Below are 22,423 nucleotides of genomic sequence, written 5' to 3'. Positions count from 1 at the left end.
GTCACATTGCACCTATGTTCTAGTGTGGCACCAGAAATAAGCGTCTCTTGTAACTGAAAACATGGATTTGAACAAAATTTAGTTCTTATCTTTCATGACTCAGCTGATCTGTAAAATAAACTTCCAAAAAATCTACATAAGACATGACATTTTTTCAGCAGACCTGGTTATTGTTTGCAAGTGTTTTTTTCACTGTGACCTAAGGTGAATTCTGTGGCTCATTACTTTATATTCTCAAAAATATGCTAAATCAGTTCATAGCCTGTGCGTGCATGGTTGTTGTCTCATTTGTCCCTGTGTTGGCCTTGTGATGGACAGCCGACCTGTCCAGGATGTATCCTGCCTGTCCCCAGATGGCATTTAGGATCGTCTCCAGTCTGGAACCCTGATTAGAATTAAGCAGATACTGAAAATGGAAGGATGGAAATCTGTTCATTCGCTCTTATCGACAAGTTTTCATATCTTGCCAAATCGGATTATCTTTTCATAGAAAAATTTCAAAATAAATGCAAGATGGATGTGTGATTTGTTCATTTCTTCAAAATGTTAGCACTAAAATCTTGATGAAATAAAAGTACCCAAGTTTTACACGCATGTTATCATTGCCGTAACTTGTAAGAAAAGATATTTGGCTAAACAAAAACTTATGGTGCAGCAATATGTGCAGGATATCATGGTCCAGGGTTCAAATCTCTGTTCTAATAGAATTTCACAAGGTTGGCCATCTCTTAAGGATAATAAAACTTTAGATAAACTTTAGATCGAAATAAAGGATAAATAATGTATTTACAAAGTAAAATGCAAGTGGGAGTAGATTTTGTCTAATATGTATAACCCAAACATAAATCAAACGTTGCAGGCTTGATACAGTGCTGCAGGCAGCCAATTCTGACTGGATAAAATAAAAAAATGTAAAAAGTCTAAATAACAAGAACCGGATGGCAGATGGCTCTATAACACAGAGCGTGGGGGTATTCAAAAGTTAAAGAAACAACTTAGGCTTTATCTGTCCACTTTGTTTTTGAAGACTCTCTGTTCCATTAAAATCGGACGTTTCTTCGTCGGTGTGACAGATGAGCGCCTGTGTTTGCTCGATTATGTAAATACACAGAATCAGATGCCTCAAGAAAAAGTTAACTATCAGACTGAACTCTATCTTTAATAGGAAGATGTGAAAACGGTTTGTTTTGTAAGGCACAATTTCTGTTCATTAAATGTAAGTGGATATGAAAGGTGAAAGTGAAATTCCTTTTTTATTTCAGATAATGGTGACATGGCAAAAAATAAAAGAAACCACTGTGTTCCAGAAACAGTTCGTTTCGTATGAATAACACGTTGCTGAATGTTGATGTATGAAATAAGCACTGTGGCTGCCTGGCTTGTCCAAGTGGTCAGGATAAGTTTTAAACAAAGCCCATATGAGACCTGATAAAACATCCAAAAAACAGCTGCTCTCGACAGCCGCAAACAAGCTACAAAAGCGAACTTAAATTAAACACTTTATTGTAATAAGACCACACATTACTCCATCAATCAAACATGAGAAAGGGAATGAAAGAAATAGCTCCAATCGAAAAGTAATGAGGCGAAAATGGGGTGACTGATTAAAGAAGTTGATAATAAACAAGCAGCAGACGGAGGAAGAAAGCAGTTGGCAGGCAGAGAAAGAGGGAGCACATAGGAGAGATAGTCCTGCAGACATGCAGCTGGATGGATACAAGGCTCCTGTGTCAGTGCTGTATGTGTGTGAGAGTGTGTTCAAAGCATTACTGTAGCACTGAAGCCAGGTCTTGCTGGTATTTAGAGTGAGTTTGCATGCAGCTCTTTCACACAGACCTAACTCTTATCCTGGCTGGACTTAACTGACTTGGATAGCTGGGTAGCACATCTGAGACAAAAATGAAGGGACAAAAAGGGTATGGAAAGACAGAAAGAGGGACTTACTCGTGGAGCAGGGGGTCCGTGGTCATGCAGATACGTGGATTCACCTGCAAAAACAAGCAAAACGAGTTTGTGAAAAATTAAAACTCAGACATCATAAAGGGAAACAACGGAAGTCAAACAATTTAAGCAGCTTAATTCAGGTACTTGCTCTGTATTTGCTCTGCTGAGAGTCCTGAAAGATGCTATGAAAAATATAAATAAGACTGAGGAAGACCTTGCCCCTCACCAAATACCAACACTCATATCAGTGCATGTAAACCACTTGATGTAAAGGTAGACTTTTGTGTCAGTCAGCTGGAAAAGTGGCAAAAAAAGTGCCTAATTTCCCAGTTAATCTAAGAGCTGAGTCTGAAGTGTGCACCTGAAACTCAGACAACTTCAAAGAGCCACACTGAACTGATTGTCCGACCCGCTCTCACTCGCAACTCATCACATACTGACACTTAATTCAAAACCCAGAGGGCATCCCCAAAATACCACTTCTGGATGTGCAGGGTTTCCTAAGCTGGTAACATGACAGTTTCAGGGCCAGCGCCATGGGAATGTGGAAAATGTCAGCGAAGCTTTTCACAGTGAAACGGATGAAATTGTGTATTTTAACACCTAAAAAAGATGCTTTCTTAAGCTTAACCAAGTAGTTTCACTGCCAGACTTTAACCAAGATGCACTGCAAAGTAGTAGGGTAGTAGAGTGAAGGAAGTCAAAATAATGGACTGGAGGTCAAAATCAAGACAGGAAAAAAAACACTGAGAAATACAGTTTCAAGTTTGGATTCCCACTTCTCACGGCCCATGACACTTTGTACTAAGCAAACACTGCAGACTGACGTTTTCCTATCTCTGTTTATCATCAGCATAGCCAATGTGCTACGTATCCTCACAGAGGGATAACTTTTCAATAACTGGCATTATGCAACAGATTTCTGTGCATATTGCCAGTTAAAGGAAAATGACAGTAAAAGGGAATCCTAAATTACAATAAAAGCCTAAATTACACAAGTTGTATTTTGAAACTGGAAGTTTGCTTTGATTGCAGTAACGTAAGACTATATCCAGAATAACTAACTGGTAAACAGAAATGTCAAACTAACAAAATATATTTACAAAAGCAGAGCGTTGATAAACATGTGTATATAAGAAGCAGGGGAGAGATCTTAATAAAAATAACACACTGATAAATATAATGTTTTGTTTCTTTCTGAGCCCCCGCTAAATCATCTCTGTTGATGGACAATATTTCTACTGTGGATGAATATTTGAACTTTTTGAGATTACTTTGAATGCCACAGCTTTGTGTAAAAATGAACTAAATAAGACGATAATTAAGAAGATCTCTTCTTATCGTGCATGGTCAACATCAAACTCAAAATGTTTGTGTATGCGTCTGTGTGTGTGTTTCAAATGAAATTAGTGCTAACCTCCAGCTCTAATCTTTCTTTTCCCCTAATTGGACTCTTGACTCTGATAAGCTTTTGTTGATATCTTTAGGCAGGCACATTTTCCATTATACACCGTGTAGGTCTATCTTTATATCCTCATTTACTTTTACCAACAAATGTGTTATTGATCACTTGATCTTTTTTTTTTTTAAATCAACTAAAATGTTAAAGGAATATGCATATACAATTTATGATTTTGCACGATTGGTGACAAAAATAAACAAACAATCGTTGAACCTTTCTTGTTTCATTTTCTATTTCTTTTTAATCTTGCTAATGTTCTTCTAATACCCAATACCCATCCAACCATCAATTAGCGATACAATCTATAACCTTTTCAGGTTCACAGAGAGTACGAAAAAAAATCATGCATCAGACAACTATATATGCTACCTCTCAAACGTATGGCCAGTTATTATAATATATACATCTTTGTACTGCTGGAGAATGATGGAAAATCAGGAGGACAGCCGCGCAAGCACAGAGAAAACATGCACAAGTCCACTGGTTTGCACAATGACAGGAGGTTAAGTGTATGCCAGATATGACCAAGTTTAGTCATATCTTAGCTTTCACTGAGATAATCTATTTTTCCTTTTCAGTCTTGCACACACTCCAGAAAAGACACGTCACCAGATAAGGTTTGAAAAACTGCATCAGGCCTAATTTTGAAAACCGCAGTTGAACCCAGCAGCTGCTTGTCCCCCACCTTCTGTCACTCACGTAAAATGAAGCATATTTCTCTTCCGCGTCATGTGTGAAGATGTTGTGAAAAGAGTTGTAGCTTATTCATACAGTATGAGGAAGACTGCTAAACTGTTTCATGTGAGAACAATGGAGCTCATTCAAGGTTGTCCCCACACTGATGGTCTGTGAACGCCTTTTGGCCCACTCTTCTAATCTAAGCCCAGGCTTCTCACAGCGGCCTTTTCTTTGGCTTCCTATTCAGACAAACAGAGAAGCATAAGTCCCCATCACATGTACAACATGAAGGTTTCAAAAGGTGAGAGAAGAATAAAATATGGGAGGGTTAAACTGTAAAAAAGATTACATATTACGTAAGAGAACAGTCTCCACTTGTGTCTCTGAAATTAGAGGAAAAACAAAATGAAGCATGAAAACTCAAAGATTCATTTCTAGCCAAGTTTCCCTCTTGGCACACACTTAGAGATGTCATTGTGCAATTGTACTCTAAGTCCATGACTTTGTAAGTACTGTTTATACTTTAGATAGTGGTGATGTGTAAGCTTTGAATAATTAGACTAACACGGAGTCTGGCCCTGTTTCATTATCACTCTCCCACACACACACTCACACAGTTACTATATAGAACGTGGCTTCCTGTGTGAGTTGCGGCTCATTAATTCATCTGATGCTGGATCTCAAAAAACTGACACAGCTGCACTATGCTCACCCTCAGGTGCTTTTTTAGACGTTTCGTTTTCTTTTCATCTGCCTCTTTATTGGGGCTTTACAGAGTTTTCCTGTGGAATGCTGAAGAAGGCACGTGTTTTCAGCTCTTCTTCGAGGCATTTCAGGTCATGGTGGGGTGAGGATGCAGAGAGACAGACGTCTCTGTTCCTTCCTCTGTCATCCATCATGGACAACCCCCCCACCCCCCACCCCGCCGACATCACCACGACCTCCATCCAGCCCCTCCTTTCCTCCTGTGTGTGCTTCTCATTAGCGTTTTGGATAGAGGATTGGAACTAATTTTTTCCAGGGCAAGAGCTTGTAAAACCTGACAGCTGCCCTCCGCCCCCACCACCCACAGAGGGAGGAAAATAATCTTAAAGAGCCACTGTACACTGTACTATACTCACTGACCCCATTGTCCTCCGATGCTAGATGTCAGAAAAGTTAGAGTTTAATGGAACAATTTCACTTATTCGAAAAAAAAAAAAAAAATTTAAATTTTTTTGTTTCTAATGCTTATTTGGCGCCCGTTAAGTGATTCAGAAGTAATATCAGAATTGACAGGTATGGAGTCCCTCTGCAGCCTACAACAGCCCATTTATTCAAACACGTCAAGACGAATATCAGAGAATCGGAGAAAGACTTCCCAACTTGCATGAAAGTGCAGCATATTCTCACATTTATCCTTTTTGTGTGTTGTTGACCCCGGGCGCAGATGTACATGTGTGTGTCCGCCGGTGATTGAAGGAAAAACTAACTTGAGCATTGGTATGCATTGGTATGTTGCTAAATGGTAAATTGGATTAGTGTGTCACAAGATCCGTCGACTCGCCTCTGGCTAAAAAGAGCTGAAGACGAGCAAAACAATTTCTAATTACAATTATCTAATCAATACTTCAATGTGAATTACACAAATCTGTTAATGCTTTTAACTTTGAATTAGCAATAATATGAAGCACGCAGCATGTTATTCTGCTAATGTTAAAGATTAAAAAGCTTATAGCCTACATGATGCAAACTGTGGTATTGCTTATTACAATCTCTTAACAGGTAGGGATACCAGTCTTTTTTAGAGTATGCTACTTCCTCTTCAGTGAAGTTCTCAAAAGATTTTGTTCTGCATTGCTTTTCTTGAAAAGAAACACGTATTGTGGGGACATCATGCAATGTGAGTTATAGGGGAAACAAAATGTAAAATTCTTTCAAGGAAATTTTGTGTAATAGGAATCTAGTAAGGAGGGGGGGGGGGTACTGGCCAGCAGCTGCAAATTGGACAGGCACATTTAACATCCACGTTATTAGCTAAAATAAATCACCTGACAGTTAATTCAGACAGTTGACTTTTCAGTAGACCTGTAGCATTTTTGTTTCTCCACTACGAGAGGATGACACTGTCATGACATTGCGGTTATTATTCCGACCAACTGATCCCAGACTATCTTGATAGCTTTGCCAGCCATTGAAACAGGAATCGTTGAGTACAACAACAGACAAGGCTAGAGATTCAGGGAACCAAAAGAAACCCCAAAAAGCAGAACAGAGAGAGCCAACAAAAATGTCATAATGGGCAAAATTTCTCAATTTTTGAAAAAATCTCAGTACAGTTTACAAAGTAATGTATGTTCAGTGCGTGCACCACATTTTATGCACATGCTCTAAAAACGTTTTCAAATGTTGTGAAGGAGTTTATTGTGTGTGAAACTCTAACCGAGTAGTTTAGATGCCGAGACCTGATTGAGTAGTTTCAAATGACTAAAAGTAAGCAAACAGCAAGTGAAAGCGATATAAAATAAAACATTTAAGTGATGTGTAAAACTAGATCTAAAGAGTGTTAAAGCCTCGGTCTTATGTGACTTTATCTTTTCATGTTCATGAACACGAAGAAAGGAAAAGCAATGCGAGATTCAAGCTTTTCTGAGGTATTGCTTCATGGTTTGATACGACGTGTAGAGATATTTACTTTGGTCTGTAAGAAACGTGTTTTATTAATATTAATCGGCAATGTTTCCAGACATGGTTAAAAGAGATATTTAGGTTTCATTTGTCCTATAATATTACACCTGTTCTTTGATGAAATCCCGTGCGGAATAATTCCTTCAGGCTCTGGAATTTTCCTTTTGGTGTTTGACTGCTCGAGGAATGTTCCAGCAAGTTTGGGAATTTCATAAACATGTATTTAAAGCATAGACCATTTCATTTGCTTTGTAAAACTGGCTAAGTAGAACTTAGGAAAGAGCGCGTCTAAGAATAGGCCGAGGTGGGAGCAGAAAACCACACAGGAATGGTGTTTGAAAGGGAGGCCAAAAGGATAGGCGCGAGGTAGAAGTTAAGGAGCCTTTGCAATGCTGTGGGCCAGGGTTCAAAGCAAAGACGGGAGCTTACAGAGCTGCTGTCATGGAATGTTCTACAAGCATGTGAAACCAGATTACAGGTTCCTTTACTCGTGAAGACTAAAGTCTCTCATCTATTTACCACATCCTGCTGTAGTTTCTTAATACCGCAGATGGAAATGTGATGAAAAAGAAGGTATTCAAACGCTTAGAGCCAAAACTGTCTTTTGTTTTAAAAATACAGAGCACTGCTTTGAAATAAAAATAGAGGAAGAGATCCTGTGACAGTTTGCACTATTGTCAAGAATCACGAGCCTCCTGTATGTCCGCTCTGAGTAAAATGCATTGAGTTAAACTCTGACACACCTCTGGTTACGGTCCTTTTACTAAACAAAGTTAGTGTGCATGTTGTGTATGAGTTATATACAACATGCTTTTGTGCGGGTGTGTGTGTGGTCACCAAGCCCTTTGATCTGATGTGTGGGAGTGGCCCTCTATTAAGACCCATAGCACAACCCATGTCCTAATTACAGAAGGGAGTTAAGTTGAGGGTCAGGGGTTCCACCCACTACGCCCAGCTCCACATCACCCCTCGGTCACTCAAGAATCAACAATGGTTGGACAGCTTGGTGATATAAATATAAAAGGAGTGCCACTGCTATGTTATTGCAGGTGACCAAAGAGCAGAAGCTGGCAGGCATAGACGTCGGAACTAGGGGTGCGGCCCCCTCCCTCCGCCCCACCATCAGCCTCCCTACCCACTGCATTACGCATTAAAAAAATAAAGAATCTGAATTTAAACTAAATTTGTCTGACTTACTTTTATCTCTTTCATATAATTAATGCATATATCTATGCTTTTGATGTGATATGCAGCCTGCCTAACTAGGCTACTGTATGGAGTCAGGCTGCATCTGACACCTCAGTGTGACATAGGCTAAACAAATAAAAAAAACACGACTTTTGTTTTGATCTGTTGGTGTTAGCTTAATGTCACAGGTTCAATAAAGCCAGCTGAAATGTCGCAAAAAATGACTTAATGCTGTTATGTTCCTTAAATGGCTTGATTTAGCTATCAAAGTTTCATTTTCTTAACAATAAAGATGCTGTGTTCATCCATCCTAGTTCTCTTATAACTGCATGCTATTATAAAATAACTTCAAATCAAATCCTTAATCATTGATAAGTGTGCGTGCTTCCCCCTCCCAACAAAAACACAGCCCCCCTTCTCAGAAAATAGTTCCGACGTCCATGCTGGTAGGAAGACTTATTTGGGGACTTGATGCTCCCCTAAAATTTTGGTTGGTGAAATTCTGCACGAGGATTCACACACACAGACATGCAGATGTGTAGGGTTTGGGAGACTTCAATATGACTGTCAGTGTGTCATTTGTGGAGACCAGTGATTGCCACCATGTGTATTGCGCAACAAGGACGGTGCCACTAAACTGACGACGCAGCAAAGAAGCGTATACTCTGGTGGCTGTGCAGCTGCCACGAAAGTCAAAAATAAAAGACACTGAGAGAAGAGAAGACAGAGAAGAACAAGAGAAGAAAAAGCTCAACTATTTACAGTACTTCAGGGAAAACTAAACAAACTGAATTTATAAGAAAATCATCCATGTGAGTATCACTATGATTTAAAGACAAGTTTTTAGCTTGTAAAACTTGACTAACTGTGGAAAAGGAAAAAAAAAGCTGTGGATTACATTTAGAATCTATTTAAAAAAATACTTCTCAAACCTTCACAAGTAGCTTTTACACTTGACCTGGTGCCTGAAAACTTGCTGAGGTAAAGAGGCAGTTAATAAAACTGAATGAACACGAGCAAAGTGAAATAAATCAAGTGAGGCCATTCAAGCATGCAGAGTGAGGAGCAGCCAAGCAGCCACAACACAACATTACAGCATGATACCTGAATCTAAAAAACGCCTGAAGGAAAATGACTTTAATCACTTGAAAGGCGAATTTTCAAACTGGGAACAAAGAATTTTGGTTTTTGCATTTTGAAATGTTTCAAACTGATGTAAATGTGAGTAAAATATGTTAAATATCGCTCCTTGCGTGGAAATGACGATACTTTTTTTTTTTTATCGTCAATGGTTTTTAGATAAAAACAGGTGTAACATCAGGTTATTTTGAAATGAACACATGCACCAGCCGCACATATTCAAATCCCTCCGAACAACTGAGGAACTGATGTGATGAGCAAGTTTTTCCTTGAATATGACTTCCAGGAAAATTTATGTCAGCATTGCCACAGCAATGAGAAAGACACAAAACTGTTAATAACAGGGTGTGATATGTATAATCATAGGATATGATATACAGATATGACATGATATTATATCATTTCCTTTTGGGATGAATAAAATATTTCTCGTTCATTCATGTTCTGATAAATTTCTGCTAATTCTTAAGAAGTCAATCCCCTTCCAGAGAGCGCCAGAGTTCTCGTGCAGCTTGTACGTACCTTGTCTCGACCTGTGGGCATGCGGCCACGACACCAGATGTCTTTCTACCCTGTCCGTGTGGATAAAGAGCCTGCCGGTGGTCATTTTGACTGACCAGTAATTTTTCCAACACACCCCTACAAAAAAAGTCAAATGGAGGTGACCTTTTGAATCTGTCTTCTAAATCTGTAGCAAGTTGAATAAAAAATATCCAATGGGGCAGGAGGAACTTTATGTATAAACCTAATGGTTGGCATACTTAAAATCAGCTAAATATACAAAGGAAAGGCAATGAATATTTCACATTTTTCTGTGTGCACATGAAATCCATATAATAACATGGTGAATGAGCATGCCTCAGATTAAACTGACATTATCTTGTCAGCAGCTCAGGAAGATAGGAAAATATTCTGAGGGTTTGAGTCCGAATTTGTCAAATGTGTGTAATTCTTTGCATTTTAAGATATAAAAAATGTCAACTCCATCTACAACAACAACAATAACAGCCAGCCCGTTATAAACCAACCACAACTGGGCAACTGCCTGGCCAGCGTTGCTTTACACCAGCTCTAAAACAACTTTTAAAACAAGGGCCAGATGTGGAAATGCATCATGCATAAATGAGCGGGCCCCACAGCTACACAATAACACCACTGGTGCAAGCTTAACTGAAAATGGAACGAAGAATTATGACTTTATAAAACTTTACAATCACTACAAAGAGTTGCAGTGTAAAATAACAGCACAATCCTGGCACCAGAGACATCACATATCCCCTAAATGTCCAGCAGGACACTTTCTGCCTCACCAGCCAAAATTTCTACGAGAGTAGGTGATGCTTCTACATTTACTCATGTTGAGATCATGTAACATCAGCAATCAAAAAGTTCTGCGCTTTGATGGTGGAGTTTTGCTAATCGAACAAAAAATGGAAATCTTTGAGCTAAAAATACTGTTTCATGCAGATAACTCACAGTTACCTACTGTCACTCGTGGACAGGTTGTATTAGCCATTATCTTACATGAAGATCTAACTATAATTCACAGTATTAGTAAAATAGTGATAGTTAAATCAGCTTGTTTAATGCGTCTCTGGAATATGAGTGAAGCAGCTTTTGGAAAGAGATTTCCTTTTGTACATGTATCAGCGTGGGATAAAGTTTTCATCTTATCTGCAACAAAATGCGCCCATAAAATAAGACAGACAATTAAAAAAAATCTTTAGTTGTTTAGCCAAATAGTTTCTCAACAGCATTTCAGCTGGGAACCTTCGATGTAATCCTCTTTAAATGTACCGACACACTCTCTCAACTGTAACGGGGACAGAAGGCTGTGATTGAAGCTCGGCACCCTGAGAGAAAGAAAAACAGAAAACACCCTACTTTAATTGTTTGTTTACAACACAGCTCTCTTGGCCCCGAGCCTAGCCCAAGCTAAATAATTTTTCTCCAAAAAATAATAATTTTTTGTTTTTTTTAAACATGACACCACTTGTTTATGACTCTGAAGCCTGTTTCTGTGTTTTCCTCACACATAATTATGATCCTGATGATCGGTGGGGGTCAAAGAAGTGACTTGTGGACTACAACATATGTACGCTCTCCAATATTTCTGCCCGTGATGACATTTAAGTAGTAACAATTAGCAAGAAAATGAACATGGTGTGTAATCACCACTCCCTTCATCATGACAATGTCAACTGAACAACAGTGACACCTACCTTTTAGGGTTCCCTGGTGATGCAGCTGAATCATGATTGAGGGAATGCTGAGATAAATCTAGAAAGGCTGGTTTTGTTGGGCAATCATCATAAAAGTCTGGTATTTTTAGGCTGTGGTTGAAGCAAATCTTAAGACCTGTTTTGCATTTTTTTCTGCCTTGTCATGATGTAAGTCATGAAAGATTCTTTTCCACCTCCACGGTTTCTAAAACTGAAGAGCAGTCATAACAACAGCGTTTAGGCAAGAAACTCCTACTGTTAAATGCCAAGAAACTTTGCTTTGTGTTTATGTGTCCCACCATAATTCAAAGAAGGTTCACGAGTTTTCAAATCTGCACAATTTCTCCCACTGTGCGTGTTTTCACGCTGAGCCTCGGCTATCTGTTTGCTTTTGGTTTTATGCTTGGATGTGCATGTAGCCACTGAGAAACCTAGAGTCCACACAGAGCAGCAAGCTTTAACCCTACAGGGAAGGACAAACTATGAAACACGAAGCAATTACATCTACATGGCTCTACAGAATATCAAACCAAACATGCAAGAAAGAATAGGACCAGATTTCCAAAGGGAATTGGAAATGATAAATCATATATTTATAGTTTTAAAACAATAAGGAAAGAGAAAAGTTTGTGAAAATATTTTTGCTGCCAAATCTTATCTTTCTAAAAGTGATATGAACACATGCTTGTTTTTAGGTCGGTCCACAGATTTTAGAAGATGCTTAAGCTTTTCCAATTTAACATGCATTTATGTGTCATCATCCTGTCATCATTTTTCTTTTACTGACTTATTGAGAAACACTCGGGCAACATCCATAATTTACAATAAAAAATTTGCTTTAACGATATAGTATTTACTATTCTATTACACTAAAATGTATTTTAACGCATGTCATCAGATTGAGACATAAACATATTTCAATGGACAGCTAAGTTTTCAAGAAAACCTTCTGATTTTAGAAGACTTTATAAACGCTTAAATGAGTGAACTGAATCCATTCTTCTGTTAACTTGTGAGATGTTACCATACCACTAGCTACAACACAAGTCCAAAGCATGATCAATCCACCACTGGGTTTCACAATTAGATAGTAATTAGTTATTCCCATGAAATTTTCCATTCAAGTCTGCCACAACTTGCAGACTTGCAAGTTAATTTGCAAGTCTCTAACACTAAATTCTGCTGTGAAGATGCAAAGGGTTTTCTTCGCCTGACTTTCTAGAAGGTTACATTTGTGAACATTAAAACAGTTAATTGTCAGTTATGTCACCCTGAAGGTCTATAAAGCCTCGTTTAACTGACAAGATTTTGAGTTGAGACAAATCGGTGGTTCGATCTGCAGTCACTTATCTCTGTGTGTGAATAATTCCAAGAAGTTATTTGTCAGATACACAAATATGTTCACTTCTCTGAACGAATATCTAGTTTTATGTCGTCAAGGAGTTGGAATGAGTTGCTGAGTCAGCAAGGAGCTACAGCCAATGAGAATGCAATAAACGTTGATAGGAGACAAGCAGCACCTCTAAAGCTTATGTATTAGACTGTGCGGGTTGGTGGATTTTGGTATCTTCGAATGGCTAGCTGCTTTCCTGTTTCCTGTTTTATGTGTATGTTATGCTAAGCTAATCAGCTGAGCCTTGAGCTGCACATTTAGCAATAAAAATCACAGTGAAATAGATATTCTCCTCTACTCTTGCCAAAAGACAACTCCCTTCCAAACTTGTTAAAGTCTTCACTCAACTGCTTTTCCTCTCTTTCTTCTTATGGTTTCTTAAACTCCAAATTATAAGGAGAGAAACACAGAATACATGCTTGCAGACAAGCAATAAAATACACATGTAAATCACTTTCCTCTCCCATGCCCTGAGGAAGTCTTTGGGGGTGTGGATAAAGTTCTCGGGGAGTTCTTTCAGAGGAAGAGAAGTAGAATTGCGGCAAAGGAAGAATGACAAAAAGCACCATATGAAGGAGGGATTGGAAGGTAGTGAATTACTAAAGTGAACCATGAATTCCTCAGAGGTCATCATGTGACACAAGAGGAAAAGCAGCTGCTAAACAGCACACTGAGGAAATGAAAAAGAAAGTTGGTGGGGGTAAATCGGAAACAAATTGTTATCTAATCAGATTCTGAGGTCTCTGCAGAGGTCAGAGGAAGAAGATGAAGTGCAATATCTGGCAGCTTTCTCAATGGACTGAAATGCCTTTAACAAAGAGAAGCCTTTTGATTCCACTAGGGAGCACAGAATTATGCACCCACAGACACAGAGTACTGTATGCATGCACACAGATCAAAGGACTGAAATCGTTCTTCAAAAAGCCTAAAACAGGCTTTCTTCTGTACTTGATATGTGATGTGCACATGACAACAATTTACTCATAACATCAAATGAAGATTAACGGCTGTAACGATTAAAAAACATACTGGATGTGGAGTGTGATGGAATCTTATTGCTTCCTCACAGAAAGCGTTGGCCAGAGACTCATCCAGCTGTGAGTAAGAGCCTTGTTTTCTGGTTGATGGCACGAGATACATGCATTCCACTGCATACTATTATAGGCCATGACAGAAGTTACACACACATTCAGTAATTCTCAAATGTCCGCCCAGCAGAAGCAGCAGCCTGAGTGTGACTTAGTAAGAATGGCAAGGAAGGAGCATCAGCTTGGCCCTGCAGAACAAACAGACGGCATAAAGAGAGCCTGTGTGGTGCTAAGTCTCGCACCGAAGTGAGGCACAGGGAAGAGAGTGAGGGAAATGAAAGATGGACCAAAGGTGAGGGTCAGGAGGAGAAATAAGCAAAAGAAAGATAAAGATTTAAGAAAGCAGGCAGAAGTTTGAGATGCAGGGTGAAATGATGAAATGGCTTTTTGTTTTTTATCGGCCTCGTCAAAAGTTAGACTGCCTTAAAATCTTTCCAGAGGAGACAGAAAAAGAAATCTCCACTCAAATGTGTGCCTGTAATCCACTGAAGCATGCTACTTTTCACATGGGCCCCAACGACAAACCTAAATATGACTTTTACACAGTTCTGTCTGAGACAGAGAGGTGTGAGTTCACAAAGATATGACCCATTCATGCATGTTGTTTGCACTCATGAAGGTCAGGTAGTATCACTGGCTGTCAGTTAAAAAGAGCTGTGAGCGGCACAAGAGATTCTTTAGTAAAAAATGAATCTGAGCGAGTGGCCATGACTTGTGGAGTCCCCCAGTTATGCAGACGATACACAACTTTATGTGTCTCTGTCACCGGACGACTGCAGCCCAGCAGACGTACTGTGTCAGTGTCTGGAGGAAGTAAACACCTGGATGAGAGATAATTTTCTACAATTAAATGAAGACAAAACTGAGATCATTCTGTTTGGTAGCAAAGAGAAGAGGGTCAGCGTTGGTAAATATCTTGAGACTCGGGACCTTACAATCACTGACCAAGTTCGTAACCTCGGAGTGTTGATAGACTCAGATCTGACTTTCAGCAGCCACATCAAAGCTGTCACCAAGGCAGCTTTTTACCACCTCAGAAATATCAACAGAATTAAAGGTTTCCTCTCCCAAAAAGACCAGGAGAAACTCATCCATGCATTCATCTCCAGTAGACTCGATTACTGTAACGCTCTTTTAACTGGACTTCCCAAAAAGAGCATTAAACATCTGCAGCTCATCCAGAACGCTGGTGCTAGAGTTTTAACCCGGACTTAAGCCCCATACACACACGTCGCTGCTATTTACTCGCTACTCGCTCACTCGCCTACTCGCCACTCGCTTGGGTGCTTTTGCTAACTTGGTGTGTAGAAGTTGGGTGGCCACTGTTTGGAGAACACTGGGGGAACGTCACCTGTCAATAATCTGTATTCTGCATTTTAATTGGCTACTCGCTTTTACTCGCGTCGCTCGAAGTTGAAATATGTTCATCTCGGAATCCGCCCACATCGCATCGCTTGTACTCGCTTGTACTCTCCTCGCCTACTCGCCTCCTCGCCTCCTCGCCTCGCGTGAACACATAGACATTCTATTGACTTCACTCGCTGAGCGAGTAAATAGCAGCGACGTGTGTGTATGGGGCTTAAGAGATCTGAACACATCACACCAGTTTTTAAATCTTTACACTGGCTTCCAGTCAGTCACAGAATAGATTTTAAAAGCCTGCTGATGGTTTACAAATCCCAGAATGGTTTAGGCCCAAAATACATCTGTGATATGTTCAGAGAATATAAACCCAGCAGAGCTCTTAGATCCAAGGACTCAGGTCAGCTGGTCCAGTCCAGAGCCCAGACTAAACATGGAGAAGCAGCATTTAGCTGTTATGCTGCAAATAAGTGGAACAAACTGCCACTGGAGATTAAACTTTCACCAAATGTAGACATTTTTAAATCCAGGTTAAAAACATTTCTTTTCTCATGTGTCTATGCATGAAATATCTTTTAACTTATCTAGACTGTTGCCTGATTTTAAATTCATTTAAATGATTTTATTTGTTTCTCTTTATATTATTTTATGTATTTTTAATGCTTCTTGCACTCCCTGCTGCAATGCTTTTATTTTATGTAAAGCACTTTGAACTGTTTGTACATGAAATGTGCTATACAAATAAATTTGATTTGATTTGATTTGATTAGTATCTGAATGTATCAAAAAGCCATTCACAGCTTAAGCAAATCTGAAGTCTGTAAAAAATGCTTTTCTACTTAAAAGTTAACAAATAAAGAAATATGTTCACTGTACACTATACTCGCATTAAGAGTAGCAAAGTACATGAAATCAAAAACACTAAAAATAATCAGAGTGTATAACAAAAATGGGATCTTTAAGAAATGCTCCCTAGAATGAGTATGGGCATCCTGCATGGTCAATACTTTGCAACAATGTTAAAATAAGGTACAGAAGTCAAGTTGCCCTCTATTTTACTATGACCTGGATTACAAAGAATATACAGATATAACACATCCTTTAGCATTGCAGCAGCTAGAAAAAAAATCCTGTAGAGCAGTTCTGCTTGTGAGAGGCCTGTCCACAGATTTTCATAGATGCGTATTGAGGAACAGTTAGGGCCATGTCAAAATCTTTATTTTCCTTTATCCAGCTTTACCTTTACAATGGCTCTATCATTTACCCTTCAATACCTTTCTGTTTTGCAAAGGTAAGATGCCCCTTTTCTTTTGGGGATTAAGGAGTAGTGGTCATATAGCCCTTTGACTGGGGCTTTGGGGGCCATTTCAGTGGCTAGGTCATGTTTAGGTTAGGTGCTCTTTCTTGAGTACACCACGGAATGAGAAAATGGCTACCTGAAAAAACTACTAACTAAAAACTGAAAAAAAAAAAAAGAAAACAATCTAACAATCTAAAATGTTGATGACTGTTTCATATGCAGCAAACATTTTGACCTGTAGCACAGATCTTTGTATGCAGCTCTACATCCCAAACACAAATGCAAAAAAAAGATTGTTTAAAAAAAACGACACAATTACTGTAAATTAACAGGAAAAGTCAACAAAATCATACGTTCTGCTAAGAATCTAATGTTATTTAAATAACAATAATTTTTTAGATATCTAACTGAAGAAACTCCTTCACTTTTCAGCAGCTAATACATCATCATTATAATCATATTGTTGCAGTGTTTTCTTACCAAATAACAACTTTGGAAAAAATCAAATGCTTCCAAACCATGACTCTCCCTCTCTACTTTTATCTGCATTCCATGCACAGCAACACTGCGCAGACAGTCCTACTGTACACTCACGTCTGCACATAATGTATGAAACTTTGTGCAGTCTCTATAATCAGTGATTTAGTCCACTCAAAGGGGTATCGGTAAGTGTCTACACTTATTGTCTATTCTATCGGGACTGTACATGTACATGACGAGTGCTTTTGTGTAGTTGTGTGCTTGCTGCAAAACCCCCAAACCTCTCACTAATTACACAGTGGATGGTGGCACAGCCCTGACCTCCATGCCTGCATCATCTGTTACATAAATACTCATTTGACGGAAACTGCTGTCAGGCTCCATCTCGGTCTGCAGCGTCGGTCAGTGCCAGGTTAAACCACAGCTAGATCAGGACACGGCAACTCCCTTGTTTTGTGCTCAGTTCTTTAAGGATATGCATGCATGTATGTTTGTGAATGCGTGCCGTGCGAAAGAACCAAAAAAAGAAAGACAGATAGTACGCAGTTAGAATGAAAAGTGTGATGTGTGAGAAGGGAAAAAATGGCACAAGCTTAACCGAGGTCTAAACATGTGTTTAAGTGCATATGAGAGAGAAACAGCAAAAGAATAAAATGTGTGTGTATGCAAAAATGCACGTGTGCAAGGACACTTTACAGTTCCCAAGATCAGAACCCACAGGATGTGCGTCTGCAACAGACCACCTTGTGCCCTATGACATTATCCAAGTTCCTCCCAAAACTTAGTACACACGTCAGGGGCACACAAAAACACACACGTCTGACTACATGTTTTTTTTTCCTTCTCAGGAGGTACCAAATAAAGTGCAAATGCCATGTGTTGAGCACATGTCGGTAAGGGAGATCTGTCCCACTACAGAAGAGAACTCTAACAAACTTTAAGTATCAAGTGTCATGATTGCGTAATCAGAAACATGTTCACTGTCTACACTTCAAAGCATTCTGACTGAACCAATATTCTATTTGAAGATGTTGAAATACTTATTTAGCCGAGGTAAAATGGAGTGACAGTGTTTGACCAGTTTGGTGATACTGCAGTGACAGCCATTTGGCACTTGCCTGGACAACGGTGGCTAGAAACAGAGCAAAGAGCAACTATTAAGCAATAAACAACAGATGGCAGCTCAGACTTCCAAGAACAGCAAATCAGCATTTATTGATGTATGCTTTGAAAACAGGCTGCCTACTGCAGTATCAATCAGGAAATATCATAAATCATCAATTTAAAGGCAAAATCTGAGAGAACTACAAGATAAACTGGGATTGGTCTGTTTAATTCGTGTCCAAGCTGTACAACTAAAGCAGGTGTATCACAAGACCAGATGATCCAAGTGATGTAGCCTGTAAATATGTAGATGTTTGACATGAAAAACACTTGAAAAAAAGCAACTTACATGGATAAAGGCTCACACAATGCATCATTCTCCCGATATACACTAAAGTTCAGTTATCTGAGGTATAATCTGATTGTAAGAAATAAAGAAGGATGAAATGTCATCTATTTGTGCAGAATTCTTGCCTTACAGCAGATAGAGACTAATCAGTTAGTTGTGACTGGCAAGTTACCGTGTTAATTATTCTGTAATAGGGAAGGAAGCAACACACATGGTACAGGAAGCGCGTCCCTGGTGGCTTAAACGGGTCAAGTCAAGTCACCTTTATTTCTACAGCACATTTAAAAACAGCTGAGGTTGACCAAAGTACTTCACAGAATAACAGTACAACAAAAAAAATAATAAATAATACATTATAAAAATAACAGTTAAATCTTTCAGGAGGATAAAATTGCTCAACTCGAAAGGAAGGCCAAGAAAAACAGATGTGTCTTCAACAAATATTTGAATTGCTCAACGGTGGGAGCAAATTTATCCTAAAATGGCAAGTTATTCCACAATTTAGCCAATTCAGCCAATTCAGCCACTGCAAAATCTTGATAACCTTTTGGGTTTTTTTCTAGGCACATCAAGGAATCAAGGAGCAGTTGGTTGGCAAGCCACAGGCCTCCAGCTTGGGCATGAGGGGGGGCTTATGTCTACATTGAAAGACCCACAAAAATGTTATTGGCGTCACAATAAGCATGCAGTGTATAAAACATGCATTGTGTCCTGTTGTCCTATTGTCCAAGCTGCCAGGCTCTTGACATCTTGGAAGGATTTTGCAATTTATTGTAAAATAAATATAAAGGGTCTATGTTGGTGTAATGGAAGTATGTCTGGCTGACAGTATAATCTATAGTTGAAATAACTAATAATCTAAGAAGGAAGGAAGATCAGTGTTGTTGGACTTTTTGATCCATTTGATAATTGGATGGAAAGGCAAATATCAGTGCTGACTTGAAAAATAAGCCTTTAAAGGATAAGACCGGTTTTTTGACATTGGGCCCTTGATTTCACATTATAACATGATGTTCTACTCACCCCTGCTTGTTGTTGGTCATTTGGAGCTGTTCCGAAGATATTCGCGAGGCGTCTGGCTGCTCTCTTGAGATATTCGGCCATGAAACGGTTTCCTATGGGCAAGCTTATACAGGCACAAACTATGCTGTTTATAATTTATTAATTACTGTACACTAGCACTGATAACGTGGAGGTGCGTCGCTTACTTAAAAAAATCCGGGTTACTAATTTTGAATTTTAGCCGAATGAATAAATAGGCAGCAGGTCTGTGGGCTGTCTGTGGCAGTAGCACGACGAGGACGTCAGTAACACCCACTTTACGACAAAAAAATTAAAATTACAGTAACCCGGATTTTTTTAAGTAAGCGACGCACCTCCACGTTATCAGTGCTAATGTACAGTAATTAATAAATTATAAACAGCATAGTTTGTGCCTGTATAAGCTTGCCCATAGGAAACCGTTTCATGGCCGAATATCTCAAGAGAGCAGCCAGACGCCTCTCGAATATCTTCGGAACAGCTCCAAATGTTCAACAACAAGCAGGGGTGAGTAGAACATCATGTTATAATGTGAAATCAAGGGCCCAATGTCAAAAAACCGGTCTTATCCTTTAAGCAACCAAATTTCCCTCATTAAATCTCAACAGTTCTGAGAAAGAGGCTCTTCATTATGCTAATAAAGGCACAGATGAATAAATACTTCAAACACTGTCATACTGCATACTACACAGCATATGCACAGTCAGTTTCTGAGCACTCTTTGGTTGTTTCCTCTTTACTCACCCCTGTTGCAATGAAATCCAAACCACAAGTGCTAAAGAGAGGCTATGGAGAAATACACACCTATTACGGGTCATTAGGAACCAAATTTTCTTCATAAAGTGGGTTTCCTTAAAAGTGTCAAGTGTAGTCCACCACCTGTTTCTATCATGAGGGGCAGAGGGAAGCATGTAGAAGGGCTGAAGGTGCTAAATCTGCCCCTGTCGATGTGTTAAGGCAGGGTTACATTGGTAAGAAGTAACACAATGAGACCCTGTACTGTATCCACTCTCCCAACAGGCACCCTACTGAGTCTGACACATCTCTCTCAGTCTCACACATACATATTGCCAGTGTACACATCCAAGCAAGGCAGAGGCAAACAAACGCAGTATCCATGCATCGCCGCCGCTGTCCATTCATGTCCACCGGTTGAGCGCCACAGCGTCAAGGTGAGGGAAACTCTCTCACCCTTGACTTGTAACTTGGAAACATGGATGTGGCTTAAAATGCAGGCCTAAAAGTAACTCACACATAGTGAGCCATGGCAGGAAATAGCCAGTATTCATTTATAAGCATCATCTGATGTTTTGCTTTGTCATTTGAGGGCAGCTATGACGATTGACTCTTAATTGCGGTCTGGCCGAGTGGCTTTGAATGGCAAGTTTTACAGCATGTTCTGTGGTAAGCATCCATTAATCTAGCATTTGCACACTCTACAGGAATGTTTGAAAAATGAGCACTGAACTGAAATTTGAGATCAGTAAAAAAAAAAACCTAGAGCAGACTGAGGAAAAAAATTAATAACATCCCCACCCAGTTTTAAACATACAGGATTAGTTAGGGCTGGATCCTACATACATTTTCACCTCAGTATGTCCCTCATACTGTAGAAACGTCAGCACTAAACCACACATTGGCACAGATTATGCATGTGTCTAACAGTACTTGCGGTCAGTCGTGGTCATTTTTGTCCTCATGCTGCTGGTCACAGTTCACAGACTCAGACAGTCTGCCCTGACCTGTAATCAATGTGTCAGATGTGAGAGTTTGTGTGGGCAAACGCTTTTAGCTTGGCCTATAAATAAGCAGGGAATCTGTCCTATTCATTAAGACTCTAGTCCTGAAGGCAAAACTGTCAGAGAGAGATTAAAGAAAAAGAAGATAATGAAAGAAGTAGAGAAGAGATAAAGGAGGGAGCAAAGTAAAGGACATCTGGATAATGAGGAAGTAGTGCCAAGCAGGACTCACAGCACTTCCTTCCCTGAAAAGCATTTAATACTTCACAGAACAGAAGCCACACACACAAAAGCGCGCACACACACACAAGCTCCTCAACAGCCTGGTTTGACAAACGCACTGTTCAATCTCTGAGGAACAGCATGGCCAGGAGGGATGGGACCTGTTCTGTGAGAAAAAAAAAAGAATAACTCACATGGGCCCAGTTTCTGCTGCTCCCCCAACTGTTTACCCTTGAAATAAACAAGCAGCAACTCCTACACTCAAGTGTGTGTTCCTGAGCAGTGTGCATCTGCATTAACGAATGATGAATGCAGAGAAGTCTGGAGCAGACTGGAGGTTTAGATCAACTAAAGCGCAAGTATTGGAATCCTTTAGAGCCCTCTGCATGTTAATTGTGTATTTGCTTTTTAATGCAAATTGAGTTATACTTCACAGATTGGGATTTCATTTGTAAAACATGCAATAATGGTATAAATCAAGTCATACTTATTTCCCAGATAGCTATGTGGTGTACACAAGTTAAGACACTGGATATCCACTGTCTTCTGAGAATCTCTGTTCTCCTAAGTTGTCTTCTTTTTCTTTCACTCTGGACTTTATTGAAATTTAACAGGCTAACAAGCTATTTGCTGCCTTAAGTACACAGTACATGTGTATTAGTTCATATGTTTTTTTTGGCAAAATATTTTAGAAAATTGGTTACGCAACAGACCAGACTCACTTATTTTTCACTATGCCTCACAGACATTTTGATATGTTAACAGGAAATGGAAACGTACATGGTTTGACATTAAATAAATATATATACAGTAATATTTGTCGATTTTTATATATTACTGTATACATTTATTTAATGTCAAACCATGTACGATGCTCTGTGCTGTTCCATTCTCCCTAATTGTAAAAGTACTATTAAGAGTGTTTCCAGCATGGAGCATCATAACCGGAGTAAACTAAATGTTTTCTATGTTGACTTCTCACTGAAGCGCAGTGGGCTGCCATCTGTGACCTTGAAAATTGAGCCTCTCTGTAATTTAGCAATG

The 22,423-nt window shown here is 39.3% G+C and overlaps 1 protein-coding gene across 1 annotated transcript in view; it reads right to left on the bottom strand.

The window, feature by feature from the left end:
* usta (uronyl 2-sulfotransferase a) overlaps positions 1-22,423 on the bottom strand; it is a 54,185-nt gene that overhangs the window by 19,724 nt on the left and 12,038 nt on the right. Inside the window, exon 2 of the mRNA XM_075458915.1 lies at positions 1,945-1,988. Within this exon, the coding sequence (XP_075315030.1) occupies positions 1,945-1,988 (44 nt within the window). The remainder of the gene's footprint in view (positions 1-1,944; positions 1,989-22,423) is intronic.

Source organism: Odontesthes bonariensis, chromosome 24 (assembly GCF_027942865.1).
Source record: "Odontesthes bonariensis isolate fOdoBon6 chromosome 24, fOdoBon6.hap1, whole genome shotgun sequence".
In the NCBI taxonomy this organism is placed as follows: Eukaryota; Metazoa; Chordata; class Actinopteri; order Atheriniformes; family Atherinopsidae; genus Odontesthes; species Odontesthes bonariensis.
Note: the sequence above shows the minus strand (reverse complement) of the source record. Positions and strands in the feature narration are given on the sequence as shown.